General features: G+C 39.3%; 1 protein-coding gene across 2 annotated transcripts; it reads left to right on the forward strand.

The window, feature by feature from the left end:
* The first annotated feature begins 1,165 nt into the window (after positions 1-1,165).
* ern2 (endoplasmic reticulum to nucleus signaling 2) lies at positions 1,166-21,008 on the forward strand. 2 transcript variants are annotated; one of them, XM_074629652.1, is made up of 24 exons: positions 1,166-1,504; positions 2,660-2,777; positions 2,867-2,900; positions 4,035-4,107; positions 4,201-4,273; positions 4,777-4,899; positions 5,019-5,120; positions 6,677-6,736; positions 6,871-7,087; positions 9,046-9,124; positions 9,366-9,516; positions 12,003-12,145; positions 12,423-12,605; positions 14,410-14,563; positions 14,800-14,904; positions 15,005-15,095; positions 16,803-16,992; positions 17,365-17,461; positions 17,564-17,763; positions 18,131-18,278; positions 18,525-18,652; positions 18,904-19,027; positions 19,117-19,184; positions 19,265-21,008. In XM_074629652.1, exons 1-24 carry the CDS (start codon positions 1,415-1,417, stop codon positions 19,451-19,453), a joined length of 2,940 nt encoding a protein of 979 aa, XP_074485753.1. In that variant the 5' UTR covers positions 1,166-1,414; the 3' UTR covers positions 19,454-21,008. The 2 variants fall into 2 exon arrangements, with proteins under 2 accessions (XP_074485753.1, XP_074485755.1); XM_074629654.1 differs by having other exon boundaries at positions 15,008-15,095.
* Positions 21,009-22,279: the final 1,271 nt, after the last annotated feature.

The following is a 22,279-nucleotide window of genomic DNA, read 5'->3' on the forward strand; positions in this document are numbered from 1 at the left end:
GCACAAAAGGCCTCTCGTTGCCTTCACACAACTTGTCCTGCTGTCCCTTTCCACGTGTTCCGGTCTGCACGCTGTCTCCAAACAGTCAGGAGACATCAAGTGGACCCTAAGAAAAGGTTCATCATACACACATAAACGTCAATACTATTTCCTAAATTTCTATTTTTAAATATGTCTCATGAAAGTGTTCTTTGATTTCTTTTAGACCCCATTATTCAAGTACCTGTCTACGTCACAGAGTGAGTAACACACATACACAAGCAAGTACACTTACACAATATAAAACACATATGAACACGCACATAATGTGCTCATAGCACATGCACAGTATCAAGAACTGTCTGGAATACTGGAATTTGAATTCCTGTTTAAGTTTCGACCAATTTGTTGCTACAATAAAAAGGTTTACATCAGAATTGTAATTTTCTGTTATTTTGAAGATTTGTTGCCACGGTGCCGGTGTATGATTTATTATTTTAATAATAAATAACAATTCACTAATTTATATCTATCTATCAATTTATTTGTTAAGTTTTGTTTTGGAAAGTTAGTAAAGCAATGTTTAAGTCAAGCCTGATGTTGCCTTACACATAAAGAATGATCCAAGTCACTTCCACACAGTGAGGCATACCGCTTATTAATTAAACACTGGTATCGGATCGGTACTCGGTATCGATCGATACCTAAAGCCCAGGTATCGCTATCGGTATCAGGACTGAAAAAGTCAGATCGGTGCATCCCTACTGTGAAGTACCAAAAGTTGGCAGATTTGAGGCCTATTTTACTCATGCTTGGATCAGATAGTTCCTGGTTTCAATTTTAATTCCTGTTTAAGTTTGACCAAATTTGTTGCTACAATAAAAAGGTTTACATCAGAATTTGACAGAATTTCTGTTATTTTCCCCAGGTGCTGGTGTATGATTTATAATTTTAATAGAGAGAGTGAACAGCAGACAATAACACGCCCTCCACTACTTTCTATTGCACAAAACGCCTCTCTTGTTGCGTTCACAACTTGTCCTGCTGTCCCTTTCCACGTGTTCCAGTCTTTTCTACGTCTACAAGCCCCGCCCCCTTTATGTCTCCCATTGGACGAGCCTCCTGTCACTCACCCTGGGGACCCCGCCCCCTTTCCTCTCTACACATGACAGCTGACTCTCCTGACGTCACCGGTTCCGTCCCAAACACGGAACTATGTTATAGTGACACACGGCTGCTGCGTTCATGTGTTATTATGGCTTTATTATGGCGCTGCTGCTAGCTGAGCTTTACCCGTGTTTGTTGGCTTTCCACTGCAACTTTTAGTGATGTTTAACAGCCGGTGTTAAGTTACCATTGTGACAGATGGACGGTGGAAATGAAGAGAGAGTTCGACCTCTGTTGTTAGTTCAATAGCTTTTTGTTCACACTAGTCATGAAACAAAGTGTGTTGGGGGTCATGGGGGCTCTGGGTCGCCTGCTACTGGCCCTCCTCCTGCTGTCCTGGGAAGGAAAGCTATTTCAGGTAAACATTAGTTACATTAAACTGTGTTTGTGTGTGTGTGTGTGTTGTGTTTGTTGTTGTTAAGACTGCTATTTATGCGCGGCAGAGACCAGAACTGGCAACCCTGCTGCTGCCACTGTGTCTATTTCAGGCTCCAGCAGAGTTGCCATGATGATATGATGATAGGACATGTGTGTAGTCCAGATTGCACTGAAGAAAGTTAATACTCTGTGTGTGTGTGTGTGTGTGTGTGTGTGTGTGTGTGTGTGTGTGTGTGTGTGTGTGTGTGTGTGCTTCAGTGTTTTGCACTGGTTCAGTTCAGTTCAGTTCAGATAACTTTATTTATCCCCAATGGGGCAATTCATTTGTAGCATTCCCAGTGAGTCCATACATCCATACATTATGGTAATTTTGTAATGGGTTATGTATGAATAATTGTGATGTGTTTTTTTTTTTTTGTCTGATGGGTCTTACTTGTCTGTCTGTCTATTTTAACAGTATGTCTATTGTATGTGTACTTTTTCTCAAACTGAGCTGCCTATGGATGCAAAATGAATTTCAGTGCAAACTGACAATAAAGTTGTGTCGTATCGTATCATACATACAACAGAAAACCAATAATTAAGTCAAAGGAAACATATTAAAGGCATGGGGCAGTTGGAGGGACAAGTTACAATAAGAACCACATAAATAGGATTATAGCAATAAAAGCCCAAAAATAAGAAACAATATATGAGAACAGCATATCTTAAAGTTCCTCTAACGTCAGTGCTTCAGTGTTTGCACTGGTGTGTTCTCATACCAATGAGTGCTGTTCAGGTTCTGTGTGTTGTCAGGTTGCCACCCATTGGTGGGTAAATATGGGAGTGGTGAACACACACAGGTTCTCAGCACTGCTGCAGGGTATGGTGGTGTTGGGAGGGAGAGGAGGAGGGGGGATCAGGATATCCTGCTAAATGAGGAACTCAGTGTAGTTATTAGAGCAGAAAAAAACTTACTGACACACCCACTGACACCCACGGACCACCCACACACACACACTAACGCTGTAGTCAAGCTATGCTGAAATCTCAGATACATGACACGGTAACCCTCAGACAGCTGGCTTAAAGTTTCTCTCTCTCTCTCTCTATCTCTCTCTATCTCTCTCTCTCTATGTTCCTGGCGACCCATCAGGTTGGAGGGGTCAGATCAGTCACCCTGCCAGAATCCCTCCTGTTTGTTTCCACAATGGACGGTAGTCTGCACGCTGTCTCCAAACAGTCAGGAGACATCAAGTGGACCCTAAGAGAAGGTTCATCATACACACATAAACGTCAATACTATTTCCTAAATTTCTATTTTTAAATAGGTCTCATGAAAGTGTTCTTTGATTTCTTTCAGACCCCATTATTCAAGTACCTGTCTACCTCTCAGAGTGAGTAACACACATACACAAGCAAGTACACTTACACAATATAAACACATATAAACATGCACATAATGTGCTCATAGCACATGCACAGTATCAAGAACTGTCTGGAATACTGGAATTTTAATTCCTGTTTAAATTTTGACCAATTTGTTGCTACAATAAAAAGGTTTACATCAGAATTGTAATTCCTGTTATTTTGAAGATTTTTTGCCAAGGTGCTGGTGTATGATTTATTATTTTAATAATAAATAACAATTCACTAATTATATATCTATCTATTTATTTGTTAAGTTTTGTTTTACAAAGTTATGAAAGCCATGTTTAAGTCAAGCTTGATGTTGCCTTACACATAAAATAATGATCCCAGTCACTTCCACACAGTGAGGCATACCGCTTATTAATTAAACACTGGTATCGGATCAGTACTCGGTATTGACCGATACCTAAAGCCCAGGTATCGCTATCGGTATTAGGACTGAAAAAGTCAGATCGGTGCATCCCTACTGTCAAGTACCAAAAGTTGGCAGATTTGTAGCCTATTTTACTCATGCTTGGATCAGATAGTTCCTGGTTTCAATCAAAATATTGACAATTTTACATTATTTTATTTAGGAAAAGCCTTTGTACGTTTTTTTTTTTTTTTTTTTTTGAAAAACATGTTTATTAGGCAAATTAATTTAGAGCTGCAACGATTAATCAATTAGTTGTCAATTATTAAATTAATCGCCATCTATTTTGATAATCAATCGGTTCGAGTAATTTTTTAAGAACAAAATCGGTCAAAGTTCTCTGATTCCAGCTTCTTAAATGTGAATATTTTCTGGTTTCTTTACTCCTCTATGACAGTAAACTGAATTTATTTGATTTGTGGACAAAACAAGACATTTGAGGACGTCATCTTGGCCTTTAGGTAACACTGATAGACATTTTTCACAATTTTCTGACATCTTATAGACCAAACAACTAATCGATTAATCAAGTAAATAATCGACCGATTATCAAAAATGAAAATAACTGTTAATTGCAGCCCTAAAGTAATTTATTGAAAAACGTATCAGTGCTGAAAGAGGCAACACACCCAGCCCTACACACGACTAATCCAATCAATGGACTGATGTATTTATGTTGTTATTGTAGGCCGGGTTTTCTCCCAGACCCCAACGATGGCAGTCTGTATGTCCTGGGCGGCAAACACAAGGAAGGCCTGATGGTAAACAATGCAGCATACGTGTGTGTGTTTGTGTGTCTGATTTGGTGCGTCACTTTTCACTTTATGACCCCCATTGTTTGGATGTACCTGCAGAAACTGCCCTTCACCATCCCAGAGCTGGTTCAGTCGGCTCCCTGCAGGAGCTCTGATGGTATACTCTATACAGGTGAGACATTGTGTGTTTGTGTGTGTGTGTTTGAGGCCGTATGACATGTAAAGGATAATGTACAGCGAGCCGGTCATTGTTGTGAAAGAAACCCTGACAGGGATTTATTTGCCGCATCGCCCTGAAGGTTTTTTTTCACAACAATGACCCGCTAGCTGTACATTATCTCTCTTATTACACGGCAACTTACTTAAGAAATCAATAATTTGACACTAAAATGGTCCGCCAGAATCCAACATCAAAACTGTGCCCATAGCAACGGTCTGTTATACATAGCAACGGTCTGCTATAAAGAAATAACAGACCGTAGAACACTGTGATTGACCAATCAGAACTGAGTAATCAACAGAGCCGTGTAATAAGCAGAGAAATACAGTATATGACCTACTTTATCGTTGTCTGTGAGACAGACAGTTGTCAGAAATGAAGAATGACAGATGAGACATATAAATATTTGACCTACTTTAGTGCCGTTGGTTAATGTATGTCTGTGTCTGTTAAAGGTAAAAAGCAGGACGTGTGGTTCGTTGTGGATCCTGAGACAGGCGAGAAGCAAACCAGTTTAACCACCTCCTCCTCTGAGTCCATATGCCCCAACACTCCTCTGCTCTACATTGGACGCACAGGTATGCCGTGCACACTAACATGCACACACACACACAAACACACACACAGGTGGCTGAGGTATTCATGCATTTATCTTGGATGACTGTTTATGAACTCTGCACCTGTGTTGTTTCTCCAGAATACATGGTTACCATGTTTGACACCAAGACACAGGAGCTGCGATGGAACACTACATACAATGAATACTCCGCTCCACCTTACGATGACAAACAGGACTACAGTACGTCACTCACACACACATTCAGTTATGGAGGGTTAATAAGTTTCAATGTCAATGACACCCTGGCAGAACCTGCTTTGTGATATGTAAGAGCAAGTTGAACGAAACCTGTAATTTTATACTTGTATGCCTAGAGCAGATGCAGGAACAGGTGTGAGGAGAATTACAGCAGTACTGTATGGAATGAAAAAATACAGCAATGTAGTCTCTTCACTTGTAGTCACTTCATTAAATATAACATTTCAGTCAATGAAAAGGTTTTATTTTAATCTTTTTTTTCAAGGTCAAGAATCTACTTGACTTTAAAAGTTCTCTATTCTATATCCAGAGCATTAATATAGCAGCAACAGCTATTTGCTATGTAAAGATAGAGAAGAGTAATGTCTACCTGAGCACAGAATGAAGTCAACCTCCCTCTGTGTGTGTTATAATCAGAGCTTCTCTGTGCTTTGTTGACATATCCGGGCCGGCTGCGTGTGCCTTTTAGTGCATGTAATTGCATGTTCGTGCCAGCCGCCGCTCTACACTGCGCTACACTGATAACGCTGTCCCCACCGACGGCTTTGTTGCGGAGGCGTAGCGTCCACCCTCTGGTCCACCATGTTGAGTGCTGTGGGGAGGCAATCCCTATGCTCTCAATATTGAATTTAGCACCTTTAACTTTAGATGTTTACTTCCACTAAAGTGTTGAATTCAGTCTTGTTTGTTTGTTGGCAAAATATGTCAAAAATCGGTCAACAGACAGATTTCAGTCAAATAAACTAACACGTTAAGCCATGACCCAAAGAACCAGAAAGAAGTCATTCATATTTTGGAAACAGATCTTTCTCCAGGAATTCTTTTAAGGATTTCTCAACATTGTGAAATAGAGCATTTTGAACCTGATTCCTATTTGCTCATGAACTAGTGCACTTACTTGAATGAAACAAAAATCTGGCACATGTATTTCATAATTGTCTGTCAGTGTGTATTTTGATACATATTCTGTTTGAGATATAGATTTAAAATGTATTAATATGAAACACATACAGTGAGGGGTGAGAACCAGAGAGGTGTACGTGACATTTTACCAACTTTACAGGAAAGCCAAAAGAAAAGAAATACCATACTTTATCCTGACTTTATTGAATTCAATCTTTAATATTAAATCTTCATAAACATGTGGACGACATTTTTTTTTTCTTTTTTCGTAAGTGCATTCATGCCCCAACTAGTACAGTGTGTTCAGTGGTAGATCTTTTGGTTTTTAATGAATAACTACGGATTGGTTTGGACTTCACATGTGCCCTTTTGGCCGTAGAAAGCTCATCAGGAGCTTTCATTTGATATATATACAGTATATAACTCATTTTAACACAAAATGTTGCTTACGCTCCTCTAGTTCTCACCTCTCGATTGTTAAATGACAGATTTAGAGAATTGTGAAACCTTGGTGGAGGCATGTGTTCTGTGAGTGCTTTCTAGTAATATTCAAAACAAGTTAACCAACATTGAACAATGAAATGAACGAGATATGTCACATTCCAAACTGACCTGTCCTACCTGTTCACCTCCAGAGATGGCTCATCTTGTGTCGAGTGGCGATGGTCTCGTTGTGACAGTTGACAGAGAGACAGGTAGGGGGAGGTGTGTGGTTTTTACTATGTGTCTATTTTATCACCTTTTATATGTGTGAGAGGTTGATGTGCTTCATTATTTCCATCTCTACCCCCTCATAAGGCTGTAAGTGTTGTGTGTTTTTGTCTTCCAGGTGACGTTTTGTGGAGTCAGAACTATGGATCGCCCGTCGTCGGGGTCTATCTGTACTCTGGCGACTCCCTAAGACACGCCCCCCACCTGTCCCTCGCCATGGAAACGCTACGCTTCCTCACCTTCTCCTCTGCCAACGACAAGAAAGACGCACACTCAACACTGAAGTGGAGCTATCAGTTTGTGAAGGAGCAAGCCAGCGCACAAACACAACTTGTGTAAGAGAAATTATATACATACCTACATGTGAAAGAGCTTTAAGAGCCTGGCAGTGCTGCATCTGTCTGAGTACATAATTTATTAAAGTGATGGCTAGAAGGCTCTCAGACTGCACAAAGCTCAGCCAACTCTTTTTCCAATTTACTCCTACAACCTCCTTAAAATTTAAGTAAGTGATGATACACTAAGAGGTGTCCTAACATGCACATTTAATGGACAAGGCAGACCAAGAACTGCTGAGTCTGTTATTTTCTCTATCAGGATACCTCGGGTTATATTGTGTATCACACTTGCTCGTCCACTTACTACAGGCAAAAAGATAAACTGTGTTAAAAACAATACCCATTTTTTAACCTCTTCCACTCCATGAGGGCGCCGTTGCCATCACTCGACTTTACTGTCTTTCAGAGGCTGTAGCAGGCTCAGTGTGAAAGTACAGACATCATAGAAAACTAGAAAATCTAAAGAACCATGTCATGCTATCTTGTCGGGAAGGAGGCTAAATAACAATTTCAAAGTTAGGCCAAAGTTTGGCTAGGAAAAACAGGCATGGCCATTTTCAAAGGGTCCCTTGACCTCTGACCTCAATTATATGATATCAATTCATATCTAAAATGAAATGCAGTTTGGGGCAAAAACATGCCATTTTTTTGCATGTATTTCAAATGTGTTATTTGCGCCTATTCTAAAAATGATGTTTGAATATTTCTGCATACTGGGGTCCCTAAATAGTCTTGGAATTACATGAATTGGGTATCACTGTAAAGCTGAGACTCTTGTGGATCCAATGAGTCCAACTGTATTTATGTGTGATGATTTTAGTCTCCATCGTAGCCATTTCATTGTAGTGAGACCATTTTTTGAAACTTGCTGTCACTGTATAAAATTACCTGTTGGGACCTCTAGGATAATCACAGCCTCATGAATCGTAAACTAGAGACATTCAGAGGATGGATGGATTTCCTAGGTAGATGGACAATAAGGGGGTTTCTGAGCATTTTCCAGAACAGAAGTGCTCGCCATCCCATCGCCCAAAAATGCAATTCTTGCAGAAATCTACAAATGTCAAAAGTTTTTGGAACCAAATCACAGCATGGCTTTTTCTATGGTGTTCCTCAAGGTCTTGGTGTCTTAATGTGGTATTTTGGAGGGATTATTGATCATTTTTTATCAATTCTCAAGTGGTAGAAAATGGTTAAATTTAGCACCAAATCTGTGTAACAAATGGTATCAACCCAAAAATTGCTGCAACAACTTATGAGACATAATAGATCATGAGGATGACCATCATATGCTTCCATCATAATTTTATAAGCCCTTATACACTTTGACAATTAATTTTAAATCGAAAATTAATTGAATTATTTTTGATTAATGACTAGAACAACTTGACACACAGTGCTGAGCTGCATCTCAAATTAATCTTCAGATTCCAGTTTTCAGATGATGTACACCACGTCTATGTGACATCTACTGTTTACCTGCTAGACCCCCTGTACCCCCCTAAAAAAGACAAAATGGGGTCTATGAAAAAGAGGGATGGAGTGGAAAAGGTTAAAGCTTGCTTGTAGTCCGTTTATGCCTAGGTTAGGTCTGTTTCACCACAGAGAGTTAACTGGTAATGCAGCATGAATTACTAGTACTGCAGTTTAATATGCAGTACCTGCTGAGCTGATTTACAACAGTTATTAAACTGCTGGCTGGAACTGTGTTGGAGGTGTCTGGTTATATGTTTTAAGGGACACTTGCCAGCCAATCAGAAAACAAATATTTTCAGTGGCAATACTATAATGAAAAAACTAGTCTGTATCTTCATTTTCTTTCATTAATTATATACTGTGGAAATCCCAACATCTAATCAGTTATTTCTTGTCCCGAGACCAATCAATCCATCCTAATGAATAAAAAATAACCTCACTGGCAGAGAGAATAACCTGACTTTGTTTTTTTCTTTAAGGCCCACTCTCTATGTAGGAAAATTGGACTCTCACCTCTACGCCTCCATTTCCCTCGTCCACCACGGAGTCTCGTTAGTGGTGAGTTTAGATATACAATCTGTTTTGTTTTTTATCACATAACTGCATTCACACACCCAGTTTCCTTATTCATCCAAGTCATGCACCTGTGTTGATTCTCCCTCCTGCTTTAACAGAACACTATTAGTTATTACAGTGCATCAGATATCAGGTGTGTCAGACAGTGATGAACTGTTGATAAACGAGGCGATAACAAGATAGCTGTTATGTAACTGGTCTGTGCTTCTTGTTGCCGTGGCAGCCTCGGGGACTGACCTTGGCTCGAATCGAGGGTCCGGTGACAGCCGGAGTGACGGTCAGAGAGCGAGGGGAGTGTGAGATCACACCGTTCACTGATGTGCGCTATCCAGCAGGGAGCACAAACAGCCAGAAAAACCACTGGCTGCTGATCGGTAAACACACGCACACACACACACACACACACACACACACACACACACACACACACACACACACACACACACACACACACACACACACACACACACACACACACACACACACACACACACACACACACACACACACACATTACTGGATTTCAAAACTTCTTGAGAGCTGAGTGGCTGGTCTAACTAATCTAATACTGTGTATTTCACCAGTGAATATGTATACACTAAGTTTCCTGGTTACATGTTCTCATAGCCATAACAAGCTATTATGAATATGTGTATTCTGTAAATAGTACTTCCAATCCACAGAGTAATCTTCAAGGTTCTGTATTTTCTCGTAAAACGCATTAATTGAGAAAAATGCTAACTTTAAAATGAAAACAAGGTATTTAATCCCTGTTGTTGCAGACGATGCATTATTTTGTCTTCCTTTGAGTAATGAAGCTACTGGTTATATGGGAATCTTAGTTTCTTTTTATTTATGAACATTTTCACATTATAACAATAGTAAGCAAATAAGAAACAAAACATACAATAATATACATACAATATGACAACAAAAATATCTGTCTCATTGGCTAAATAAACAGGTAACACTTCATTTTACGGGTCCGCAAATTTCATGGTTATTGGTGATAATTAGCAAGTAACCTATTTGTAACCTAATTTCTTTGGAATTACCGCCAAATTACCTCAATATTTACTTCAAAATTTATCGAAAGTTACTTTATTATAAACATTATTTAATAGTTATATTCCGCTATTTCCCAATAGCTGGTAATTTATTTAATACATTTCCAGGAAAAGAATACAAAGTTAATTGATATGCTTTATTTCCATGTCTGCTGATAAATAGATAATAATTAGCAAATAACTTATTTGAAATGTCTTAAAAACCTCCCTGAATCATTACATCAGCTACCAGGTTACATTTGTGTAGACAATAAGTCACACAATGGTGAGATTTGTGCTGATCAGAAGTGTCTTCTATTAGTTTTGGTTTTCAAGCTCTGATGAAAAGCAGCACACAGCCGCTCCTCAAGCCTAAGGACCCCATTATATGCTATTTTAGCATATAATTATGAAATCATGTTTATAATAAAGTCATTTTCGATAAATTTGAAGTAAATATTGGGGTAATTTGGCAGTAATTACAAAGAAATTTCAAATAGGTTACTTTCTAATTATCACCTAATTACCATGTGTTACCAATAAACACACGTTTTTCCCTCAATTCTTTTAGTTTAGTTTAGTTTTTTTATATGGATGTCACAGGAGCATTAGAATTGTACATTTATTCACTAGAGGACTAGATGCACCGTGTTTAGTGTTTGTAGGGAAACGCTAATTTACAACACCTGTCCACAGGAGGCTTTTAAAAAAAGAGTTAAAAAAGAAAAAGAAAAGAAAATACATACACAAATATATCAAATACATACAAAAAATTATGTACACAAATACATACACAGGACACAAAATACAGGTGTGGCTACAGGGGTATTAGGTGTGAGAACAATATTGGTTTTCCTTTAGCCATGATTTAATACCTCCTATTAAAAACATTACATTTGTGTTGCATCTTTAGTTCAGTTGGTAGACAGTTCCATCATTTTGCTCCTTTAACAGAGAAGATTGAGGTTTTTAATGCAGTGTGACAGTTACCATCTATTTAGGCGCGTGTGTTGACTCTACTGGTATGCTGGTGTCTTGTAACAAATTCATTAAGCAGGAAAGGAGTATGACCATGTAGGCATTTAAAAATAAGCTTTAAGTTGGGATAGCTCATGAAGCTTTCAAAGGTTTTTTGAGTTGTATGGAGTAGGTCATCTGTTGTAGAAGATGTGGGTGTTTAACAATAAGAGTCCCGCAGTGAGACAGTTTTTCTGAAGCCAGTATTTTGTAATGGCCTTTTTACTTGCTGCCAGACAGATCTTTAGGAGGTAGGTAACATCTTCACTTCAGGGATGCGTCCAACATAGAGGGATGTGAATGTTGAACTGATACTAAAAAACAGGGTTTTTTGAGATGGTTGTTGCTACTTCCTTCCAGAAAGTCTGAATTGAGGGGCAAGAGCAGAAAACATGAGCATGATCAACCACGATTTCTCCACATCCCCTCCAGCAGCATAGCTGAGTTTGTTTAGACTTCTGTTTGGGAGAGATAAAAAAGCAAATCAAGTTTTTCCAACAGAAGTCTCTCCAGGTCCGGGAGTTGGTGGAGGACGACTGGCATTCAGCCACATGTCTTCAGCTATTTCAATATCAAGCTCTTTTTCCCATCGTTAGGTAGACTAAGAATTGAGATAAAACAAGCAAATATCACAATAATTGAAGCTTTATTCTCAGACTAAAGAAGAAAGGTCACAAAGTTCCCTCGAAACTGAAATATCTCTTTGATTTATTGACCGGTAAAGAAAGTGACCCCCACGCCCGACACAAACACGGACACTCAAACAGCTCTAACTGCATTATATCTGTGTGTTTCAGGTCATCATGAGCTCCCTCCGGTGGCTCACACCACCATGCTGAGGGATTTCCCAGTCGGCCTGCAGCGTTCCGGTGAGGCCGTCATCCCCCCTCGACCTTCTGCCTCCTCCGCCTCCCCTTCCTCCTACTACCATCAGCGCTACGTGAGTCATTACTGCAGTCTACACCTGAGAGTCAGTAAATCACAGGAATAACCCTCTTCTATCAGGTTATTACTGTCTATTATAGCACACTTGAAGCTGTCCCGGAAACCGAGGCGTTGATGTGATAAACTACTAAATGCCCCTTTAACGTCCACTTTCATTGTAAACTGTTTTACAGAGATCAATGACGACAAACACAGATCAAAACAAGTCATTAAACCTCATTATATTTCCATTGTGTCTCATCCCCGTTGTCTCATCGTATATTCATTTCCAGACGGTTTCTGGTAGCCATAGCGACAGTAATGCAGACAGAGGAGGGGTTGATGGGAGGACAACAGGACAGGTCCAGAGGCCGGCCGCTGTGCTGCCCGTCTACATGACTCAGGACCGTCTAACTCTGGCTGTTCTGACGCTGCTGCTGGGAGGATGGCTGGCCTTCGCCCTCACGTACCCCGTTGTGAGTTTGCGTCTGTCTGTTGTTAAGATGCTAATGTGTTTATAATGCAGTATTTCAGGTTTTATTCTCAAAGATGTGAACAAATGGTGTAAAACTGCGCCAATATCAAGCAAGGTTAATAGTTAGTTTTCAGAGTGTGTTTTCTAGTTTTAGTGTAGTTTCAGTCTTTCAGAAAGGGTTTGTTTTAGTTTTTATATGTTTAGTTTTAGTTTGTTTTTGTTAGGGTCAGGTATAACGTCTCAGATGTATGTAGCTACATATACGTACAAAACACTGTGTAGTAATTAGGGCTGTCCCGAATGCTTCAAAACGTCGAAGCTGCAACCATTGCCGTGGTAAGTGCTCTAATGCTTTGTGTGTGTTTTTTAAAAAATATAATTATGTAATAATAAAGCATAAATCCCGAGATAGCCCATAAACTAAGGAATAATCCCACAACATTATTCATTATTCATATTCAACATTCATTATTATTAGTTATTCTCAGACAGATATCGCTGTTTGTTGTGTGTAGAGGTGTGTGTGTACAGTAGTGTGTCAGCGGCACTGAAACGATGGAGATGGAGACAAACAGACCTGAAGAACTGAAATTAATTTACGTTCATTTTTATTAGTTTTTTTAACAAGGCAATATAGTTTCAGTTTAGTTTTTCTTAAAGGATATCGTTTTTATTTAGTTTCAGTTCACGACAATATTTTTCACTGCTTGTTTTCGTTTTAATTTCAGTTTTAATTTACGGTAATAACCCTGATATCAAGCATTAGTGATGGTACAAGTAAGAGATCAAAGGCATCCTTTGGAGGTTTTGACCTCTGGCAGCGCTATGGAGCTGTGTTTTCTCTGAGCAGATCCCTGTTTTGTTTATTTCGTGCACACTTACAAGGATGTGGGTGACGCATAGACAGTCCTGCAAATGGTTGCGGTAACAATGCACCAGAAAAGACAGAGAAGAAGAAGAATGATAGCTAGTAAACATGGATGTAAACAATACTTAATATAAAAAAAAAAAAATCTGCTTTGCAAATGTTTTAAGAGGAAGGAAATGCAACCAACACATTTTTTAGGCCTTAAGGATACAGAAAATGTGTTTTGGTGAGTGTCAGTGCACGTAAACACATCTTTTGTTTGTTTATAAGAATACTCCACGGGGCACATTTAACTGTAGCTGGAACTCTGACTAAACCTCCTACATTGGCTGAATCTCTGTTGGGTCTGCTGAGGCTGCTCTCAGTGAAGCACTTGGAGTAGAAACCCACACAAATATGTTTTCTAATGGTTTTCTCACCATAACTATATTGAAATAGCTCTATGTGATGTCTCTTGTGTTATACTTTTGACTTATTATTAACAGGGATAAGAAAAACTAAACAAAATGAAACATGAAATGCAAAATACATCCAGCCAATACATGTCATCATGTTTACACCAAAGCTCAATGATCTAATTAGAATTTGGAGCAATACTTAAAAAAAAAAATATTTGTAAAGCAAAATTTCTCCCAAGTGGTCTGCTCCTAAGTTCAAATGCACTATGCTTACAGCGTAGACATATTTATAAATTCATGCATTAATCAGCTTATCTAATGGAGCATAATTTGTTACTAAAATAATGATTATGGGGCGACATGCACTTTAAATGCCTGGGTTTTTACTGGCAGTGCTGCCAAAGAGAGTTTTATAATCTTATAAATCTCTCTCAGAGAAGAGCTCCAGTTATTCGTCCTCTTCGATACTGATCTCTCCATCAAACTCCCTCTTCTAACAGCCTTTAATGTGATCTGTATCTGTGTGTGTGGTTCTCCAGCGTGCAGCTCATCAGCTGAAAGCTCAAAGGCAGCTGGAGGAGGCTTTTGAGTCTCGTCTCCAGCTCATGCAGACCAACATGCAGACCAACATGCAGACAGTGACCTTGGTTTCTACAGACACAAACCTTTCTACTGATACAAACCTCTCCAGTGGTAAGTAACTTATAAAACAAGTTCTCTATTATTCCCTGCATTTAATGACCCAGGGGTCTAGTTCAATGATTAAACATTTTCCTTTGGATTGCACTTATTAAGATGCATTAAATAGTGTTGAAGCAGCATCTTTTCTCAAAGCCTCGAAATCTTGAATATATTATTCATTCCTTGATTAAACTGGGTTCAGGAAAAAGACACATTCATACTGTATATCTTCACTTTTCTGTATCCAGACTCTCGGCCTGCCTCTGCTGACCCTCCACCCAGTCCTCACACTCGCAGCAGCGGCACCTCAGAAGGAGATACAGATGGCAACACTGGGGACAGACCCACAGCAGGTTACATACCAAACTGTGTATTATTTCCTTTAGTCCCTCACCATTAAGATGAGATTGATTTCTTAATTGCTGCTTCATTCTTCCTTCCTATGTCTCTCAGAAGGAAACAGTGAGGAGGTGCATGTGGGCAAAATCTCCTTCACGCCATCTGAGGTGCTCGGACACGGCACAGCGGGAACTTTTGTCTTCAGGTACAGTGTAGCCCCTTTTCCATACACATGTGCTGGCTTGGCTTGACTCGGCTTGACTCACGTCAGCCCAGCACAGCGGGGATTTGCTTCTCCATTACAACAGGGCTATACGCTTGAGGGTGTGTGTAATCATGGCTATGACTAGTGGTCAAAGGAGCAGCTGTAAAACAGTGATAAACATATTTCATTTCCTAAATTCTTCACAATAATAGTCCCTGGTCATTTTTGCTGCTTGTACTCTTCCTACCTGCAGTATCAGTGAACTTGTTTTTAATTGAAGAAGCCAACAAAGCCCCGCTTCTTCGGAGATAAACACATTAAATTTCCAATAAATTCTTCACAGTAAAATTCCCTTGTTATTTTGTTATTCAAAAGCTTTTATTATGAAGCAGCAAAATCAGGAAATGTTGGGTTTTGATCCGCAGCAACTTAAAGCACGACTCCTATACAGCTGAAAGTGAAACTGTAAAATAAAGCAGATATCTGAAGCCCCATATTTGTAATTCAACACAGCGCTGTTTCAACAGTTAATGGTACTGGGCTTAATCAAAGGACCATATTAGTGGATTTGCATGTTTTACATAATTGAGTGCAAAACAGGTGTACTTTACATTTCTGTCACGCATTTTCAAGCATATCATAACAATGATTTATAACCATCCAGGTAGACTTTTGTTAATGACCAAATCAAGGTGTTGAGGTTGTTGTTGGCTGGCAGCTGAATGTCAAAACTTGAATGTTGGAACATCAGTGAACGCATCATCAGATGGACTGTTTTCTAAACAGTCCCTGCTTAAAACTTTTTTTCATTGTCGATTAATTTAACGATTATATTCTTGATTAATTGATTAGTTGTTTTGGTCTATAAAATGTAGAAAATGGTGAAAAATGTCGATCAGTGTTTCCCAAAGTGCAAGATGACGTCCTCAAATGTCTTGTTTTCTCCACAACTCAAAGATATTCAGTTTACTGTCATAGAGGAGTAAAGAAAGCAGAAAATATTCACATTTTAGAAGCTGGAATCAGAGAATTTTGATTATTTTTTCTTAAAAAATTACTCAAACCGATTAATTGATTAAGAAAATAGTTGCAGATTAATTTAATAGTTGGAAACTAATTGATTAATCGTTGCAGCTCTACTAAACTGCATACTTCCGCAAAGAGTATGTTACATAATCTTTGCATAATACGCAGTATATACTGCATATAAAGATAATATAAAGGTGACTAAATAGTCACTGTGGCCTCAGCAATAGGCCTTTTGACTTGTCACAGTAGGAAAAGCACACGTGTTACTGATAAAACTAATGATGGCTTTGTTATATTTGAGTGTCCCAGTAAGTCGTGACAGTGTGACAGCGTCAGCAGGCACAACACCAGCACTCTGAAACTAAGCAGCTAAATTCAGCCATCATTAATTTGATTATTTATGTGTTTCCTACTGTGACATGTCAAAGTGTCTCCAGTGAAAACGGCCTAATTGGTTTTCATACTGTAGTAAAAATCAAACTGAATATTTATGGTATGCTTTGAAAAATGGAAAACTAAACAAGACATATACACAGCTTTGAGTTAATGGGCTAAACCATGAACAACCTGCGTGTGTTTACCAACAACCCACTGAATTTCTGAGATAAACTATATTGTTCTGAGGCCCATACACTACTGTGCATAACATGTTAATGCCACTCTGTTTTGGTACTTCAGGGGTAATTTTGATGGACGCAACGTAGCGGTGAAGCGAATACTGCCGGAGTGTTTCGAGGTAGCAGAGCGTGAGGTGCAGCTCCTCCGAGAGTCTGACACTCACCCGAACGTCATCAGATATTTCTGCACCGAGAGAGACCGTCTCTTCACTTACATCGCCATCGAGCTGTGCACCGCCACCCTGCAACAGGTCAGCACTGTGTTTGGCCTTGTCAGTTGCCTTTTTGTTATTGTTGTTAAGCAGATTGTATCATTAGCATCCTTGAATGTATTTTAAAACGACATCCCTTAAAGGCTCTGAACACCCACAAAGGTGTGTTCATTTAATCTGGCTGATTAGACGTCTTCTCATGACTGCGTGGGTGCGACATCTTCCTGAGTCTCCTGTTAGCTTCGTTGCACCTGTCAGAGCAGGACAAATTATACCTTTATCATCTTATTAGTAGATGGAGATTTGTGCCCACCTTCAACCTGATCAGCCAGAATAACTGAAAACCAACACCTGTGTTGGTGTTCAGAGGCTTTAATAACAAAACTAACATGTTTTCTGCTTCCTCTGCAGTATGTGGAGGATCCATCCTGCTTTCCTGATCTGAATCCTATAACTCTGCTGGGACAGACCATGTGTGGCCTCTCACACCTCCACTCACTCAACATAGGTCTGAGATACACACACATATAGACATATACATGTATAAGTGCAAATGTTTTTCTGAAAATCCTCAATGTCTTCTTTGTCTCTCCATCGTCTCTCCCTTTAGTCCATCGTGACTTGAAGCCTAGAAACATCCTCCTTTCTGGTCCCAGTGCGCTGGGTGAGGTCCGAGCTCTCATCTCTGACTTTGGACTCTGTAAGAAGATCCCAGAAGGGCGGTGCAGCTTCTCTTTGCGGTCAGGAATACCAGGAACTGAAGGCTGGATAGCTCCAGAAGTACTGCGGGATACTCCTGACAACAAACCGGTAGGATACACACACATATTATGTACAGCAGAACTGTCTTTCTATGAACATTCAGTCAACTTGTGAGCTAAAATTGTGAGAAAAAAAAATGAATAGACGATAAAACGGGTTCAAATGTAGCTTGAGGGTCTGTGATCCAGTTTTTAAGACCCAACATTTTCAAGTTGTCATGTGACTTTGAATGGGACATACTTTGGTATTTTATTTTAAAGGGCCTGGAGCAAATGTCCCATAAAAGAATGATTCCTTCATATTTTATTTTTTTATAAAAAATGAATTTTTCTGTCACAAAAATACATAGAAACCCAAGGAACTCAGAGGTAGAGATGAGTATTTTGATCCAGTGTTTCTCCTCTTCTCTGTACAGACAGCAGCGGTGGACGTCTTCTCGGCAGGCTGTGTGTTCTACTACGTGGTCAGCAGGGGGCAGCACCCCTTTGGTGATTCGTTAAGACGACAGGTCAACATCCTGTCGGGAGAATATTCACTCTCGCATTTTATGGAGGATATACACGGTGAGAGCGGCCTTTGTGCATATCGTCTTTCCTGGTTTGGTTCATGCCAGAATTAAAGCTAGTTCAGTCAATTTCTCCTTAATACCGCTGCTTAAAAGTAATAATGCAATTTTCAGACAATATGCCGCGATTGCAAAATTACACAGAAAAATGTTGCAGGCTGTATTTGGGACAGTAATAATCACAAAAATCAGCTGATGGCACAAACAGTATGATGCATGAAAAACTGCTTCTCCTTCAAATCAGATGACGTCATAGCACAGGATCTGATCGAGCAGATGATCAGTGCCGAGGCTGAGTCCCGGCCCTCCACCGCCTGTGTGCTCAAACATCCGTTCTTCTGGAGCCCCGAGAAGCAGCTGCTCTTTTTCCAGGTGTGTTTAATCAGTTGGTCATAGATACACAAAGGAACAGCTGTCTCTCCTGAGATACTACAGGACTTTTTTCATGGCTGCTAGTCTTTTCTTTCTGGTTTAAAAATTCTTATCAGGTGTTTATTTCTCATTTTCTGATGAACAGCACTGAGCAGGAAATGTGCAGGAGGGGTCTGAGTATAAACCTGGGTGTTGTAGTGTTTGTCTGTAGACTTTAGAAACAATTTATGTGTGTTTGTGTTCGTACGTAGGACGTGAGTGACCGCATAGAGAAGGAACCAGCAGACAGTCCGATTGTGGTCAAACTGGAGACTGCAGGAAGAGCAGTGGTCCGAACCAACTGGAGGATGCACATCTCTGTGCCTCTGCAAACAGGTACACACTAACCATCACATAACTGCACTATTTACACCCTGTGCAAGATGACAAAGCCACCAACGGTCTGTAATCTTCCTGTGTTGCAGACTTGAGGCGGTTCAGGACGTATAAAGGGAACTCAGTCAGAGATCTGCTGAGAGCCATGAGGAATAAGGTCAGCACGTTTACTGATACATTTTAATTTATTTTAATCACAGTAGACGCACTTTGACACATGTATGTTGCACGTTACAGAAGCATCACTATCACGAGTTGCCGCCGGAGGTGCAGGAGACTCTCGGCGAGCTGCCCGAAGGCTTCGTCAGCTACTTCACCTCGCGGTTTCCACGGTTACTGATGCACACACACGCTGCTCTGCACATCTGCTCCAATGAGAGACTGTTTCACCCCTACTATCTGACCCCCAACGCCAAACAGAGATAACATGACTCTATACACACACACATACACTGGTATACTTTTTTTATGAGCAACAGAAATCGCTGACAGTGCCCCTTTATTGCTTTTGTAAAGCCCGTACGTTTTTTTGGGGGAGTTACAGTGCTGTGAAAAAGTTTTTATAGATTGATTCTATTTTTCAGCACCGATTTTAAGATTGAAACAGTAAGCACTCAGGGTGCATACAGAGCAACTGATTTCCCTCAAATGCAATATTTTATTGGAATAAACCAAAAATGATCCATAATGGCCAAAAAAAAGAGAAAATACTCAGTACTTTTCCAAGTATTTAATGCACACAGGAGTATACAAAAATAGGCTTTACCATGTGGTTATTTCCTATAGACTATTTATTTATTGAATTACCAGAAAACATGCTATATCATGATATATATTATGATATACTGTATGCACCGGATTTCATTGCAATATTTTTGCAAGTTTGAGATTTCCTAACAAGACCAAAAACATAACCTCTTTATTATTTTTTTAAATGATTTTTTAAGCATTTTGTTCTCTTTACTGGATAATTAATTAATGAATATTATTATTATAATAGTATGGAGACAGACTGGAAACAAGGGAGAGAGAGGGGTATGACATACAACAAATATCTCCAACATGAAGCCCTGTAGTTTTTAAAAGTTTGTCTGAAACTTTAATAATTATAATCATATTACATTAAGATAACAGGAAAATGAAATTTATTATATGATGATATACATTTAAAATAAATGACTGACCTTATAACGGAGCTAAATGGAACCATGTTGGAATTTAGGGCGTCACATGAATGATTTGTTATTGTGGAAGGTGACGTTCACCTCTTATTTGCTCTGGAGTTCACACTAAATCGCACCACAAACCGTATGTGAGGTGCACTAACTTTGTCACAGCACTGTAGGTAGTACAGACACTGAACAACAGGTTTTTATAAAATAATAAAGCTTGTGTTGCTGTAACAAGGCTTTATGTCATAGAAAAAAACTCTGTTATCCATTTAACCAGTTTCTGTCCTTGTTGCTGCTGTGCTTCTCTCAGCTCCTCTGGAGGAAAAGCCAAAGACTCCACAACATGTGCTTTACTATTTGTTTTTATGTATTTGATATGTGTGTCCGAATGTAGCTACACTGACTGAAGAATGTAATGAGTCTTGTTTTTCACTAAAGGCAGTACTGGAGCGTAATAGTCACATATCATTGGCACTGTTAAAATGTGGGCGATGTGCACATGCTGGGAAAATGTGTGAAGGTAATAATGCTACAATTTATAAACATTTTTCGTTTACCCTTTTTTAACAGAAATGCAATATAGTTTACCACTCCTAAATGTTGGCATTGCTTGAGCTTTTGAGCCTCTCCAGCCTCACAAAATGACACAAAATGATCTCAGAGATATGTGAAATATCTCCCTGTAACTACTGGATGAAGGTGTTTTTATTGGTTTGCAGTAGAATGAATGATGAAGAATCAAACTTTTGTACTTTTATTTGAATGAGTGAATTAAACTGATCCTTTGGGTGTGCCAAAGAATTAATAAATCAAGTCTTGTGAGTCTTTTTTGTAAACACAGACAGAGGGGGGAAAAAAAGAAAACGGTAAGATAAATTGTTGGTCTATACTTTTCCCAGTTTCAATACAAATGGGTTTACGTTGATTGGATAAGAGTCAATAAGACTTGAAAGTCAAACCTACCTTAAAATGCTTATCTTAAAGACCCTGAAAACACATTTTCTCAATCAGCGTCTAATTATGAGCGATGGGATCCGACAGAATATGAGATTTCTGCAGTTGGTGTTTTCGTCTGAGGTCTTCTTACTGGTTGGAAGGAGGGCTCGGCTCAGTTGGGAAAACAGGATTCAGCAAAATTTGAATCAAATATGATGACAGTTGTGGGGTTGTTTGCTTAAAGGTACAGTGTGTAGGATTTGGCAGCAGCTAGTAGTTTAAACTGGCATTATATCAACTGTAAGTTATATGACTAATAGCTTTTTAACAGTTTTACCAAGTGCAGTTCTGTTCAGTTTAACTTATTCTTTCATTAGATAAAACGTTTCCACTTACTTTTTCATTCTGGAGGTTTAATCTTGGCATGGCTGTTCATTTTGTCCAACTGTCTCCTTGAAGCATAACATGTCTGTCCTCAGTTTGTTTCAGCTGATATCACTGAGAAAGAGGCATAAAATACTGCACCCAGAACAGAAAATGAAGATGTCTTGGACCGTGTTACAGTAGATATGCCGCAGGCTCGACTAGATGTGATAAAAACACGAGATAAATAAAAAATACAAGTCTTAACTGCAGAGATGTGTGGTATAGATGTCTCAGCTAATTGCAGCTGGTTCTTTTCATTCTAAAACCAAATGGAGAGGAAAAACTCATGCTGTTAGTGTTGATAGACAACTGAAAGAATAATGGTGTTTGCATGTAATTGAAAGAGTAAATGATGCATTAGTAATGAGACATTAATTACGCTACGTGAGACTTGACATTTGAAATCTGATCTTTTTTTTTTCTCCACAACATAAAACAACAGCTTTAACACAATCTGAGAGTACTTTCCCTCCTGACAGTACAGTCTGGAAATGTATGAACAAGTAGTCAAAGACTGTAACAGCAGGTATTATATATGCATTCACTCAAAAGCCACTAATTCATGTTGAACAATAGCAGCCTGATGACCAGGATCAGGCTGTTCAGTTTTATTTGAAAAGAGTCAGACTTGCTCATGATGACAGGTCACACATTCACCGACAGGAACAGAGAGGAAAGTATGTTATATTTAGGTTTCAGACTCATGTGAGTGCAGCCC

This window comes from Sebastes fasciatus, chromosome 3, assembly GCF_043250625.1.
Source record: "Sebastes fasciatus isolate fSebFas1 chromosome 3, fSebFas1.pri, whole genome shotgun sequence".
Taxonomy (NCBI): Eukaryota; Metazoa; Chordata; class Actinopteri; order Perciformes; family Sebastidae; genus Sebastes; species Sebastes fasciatus.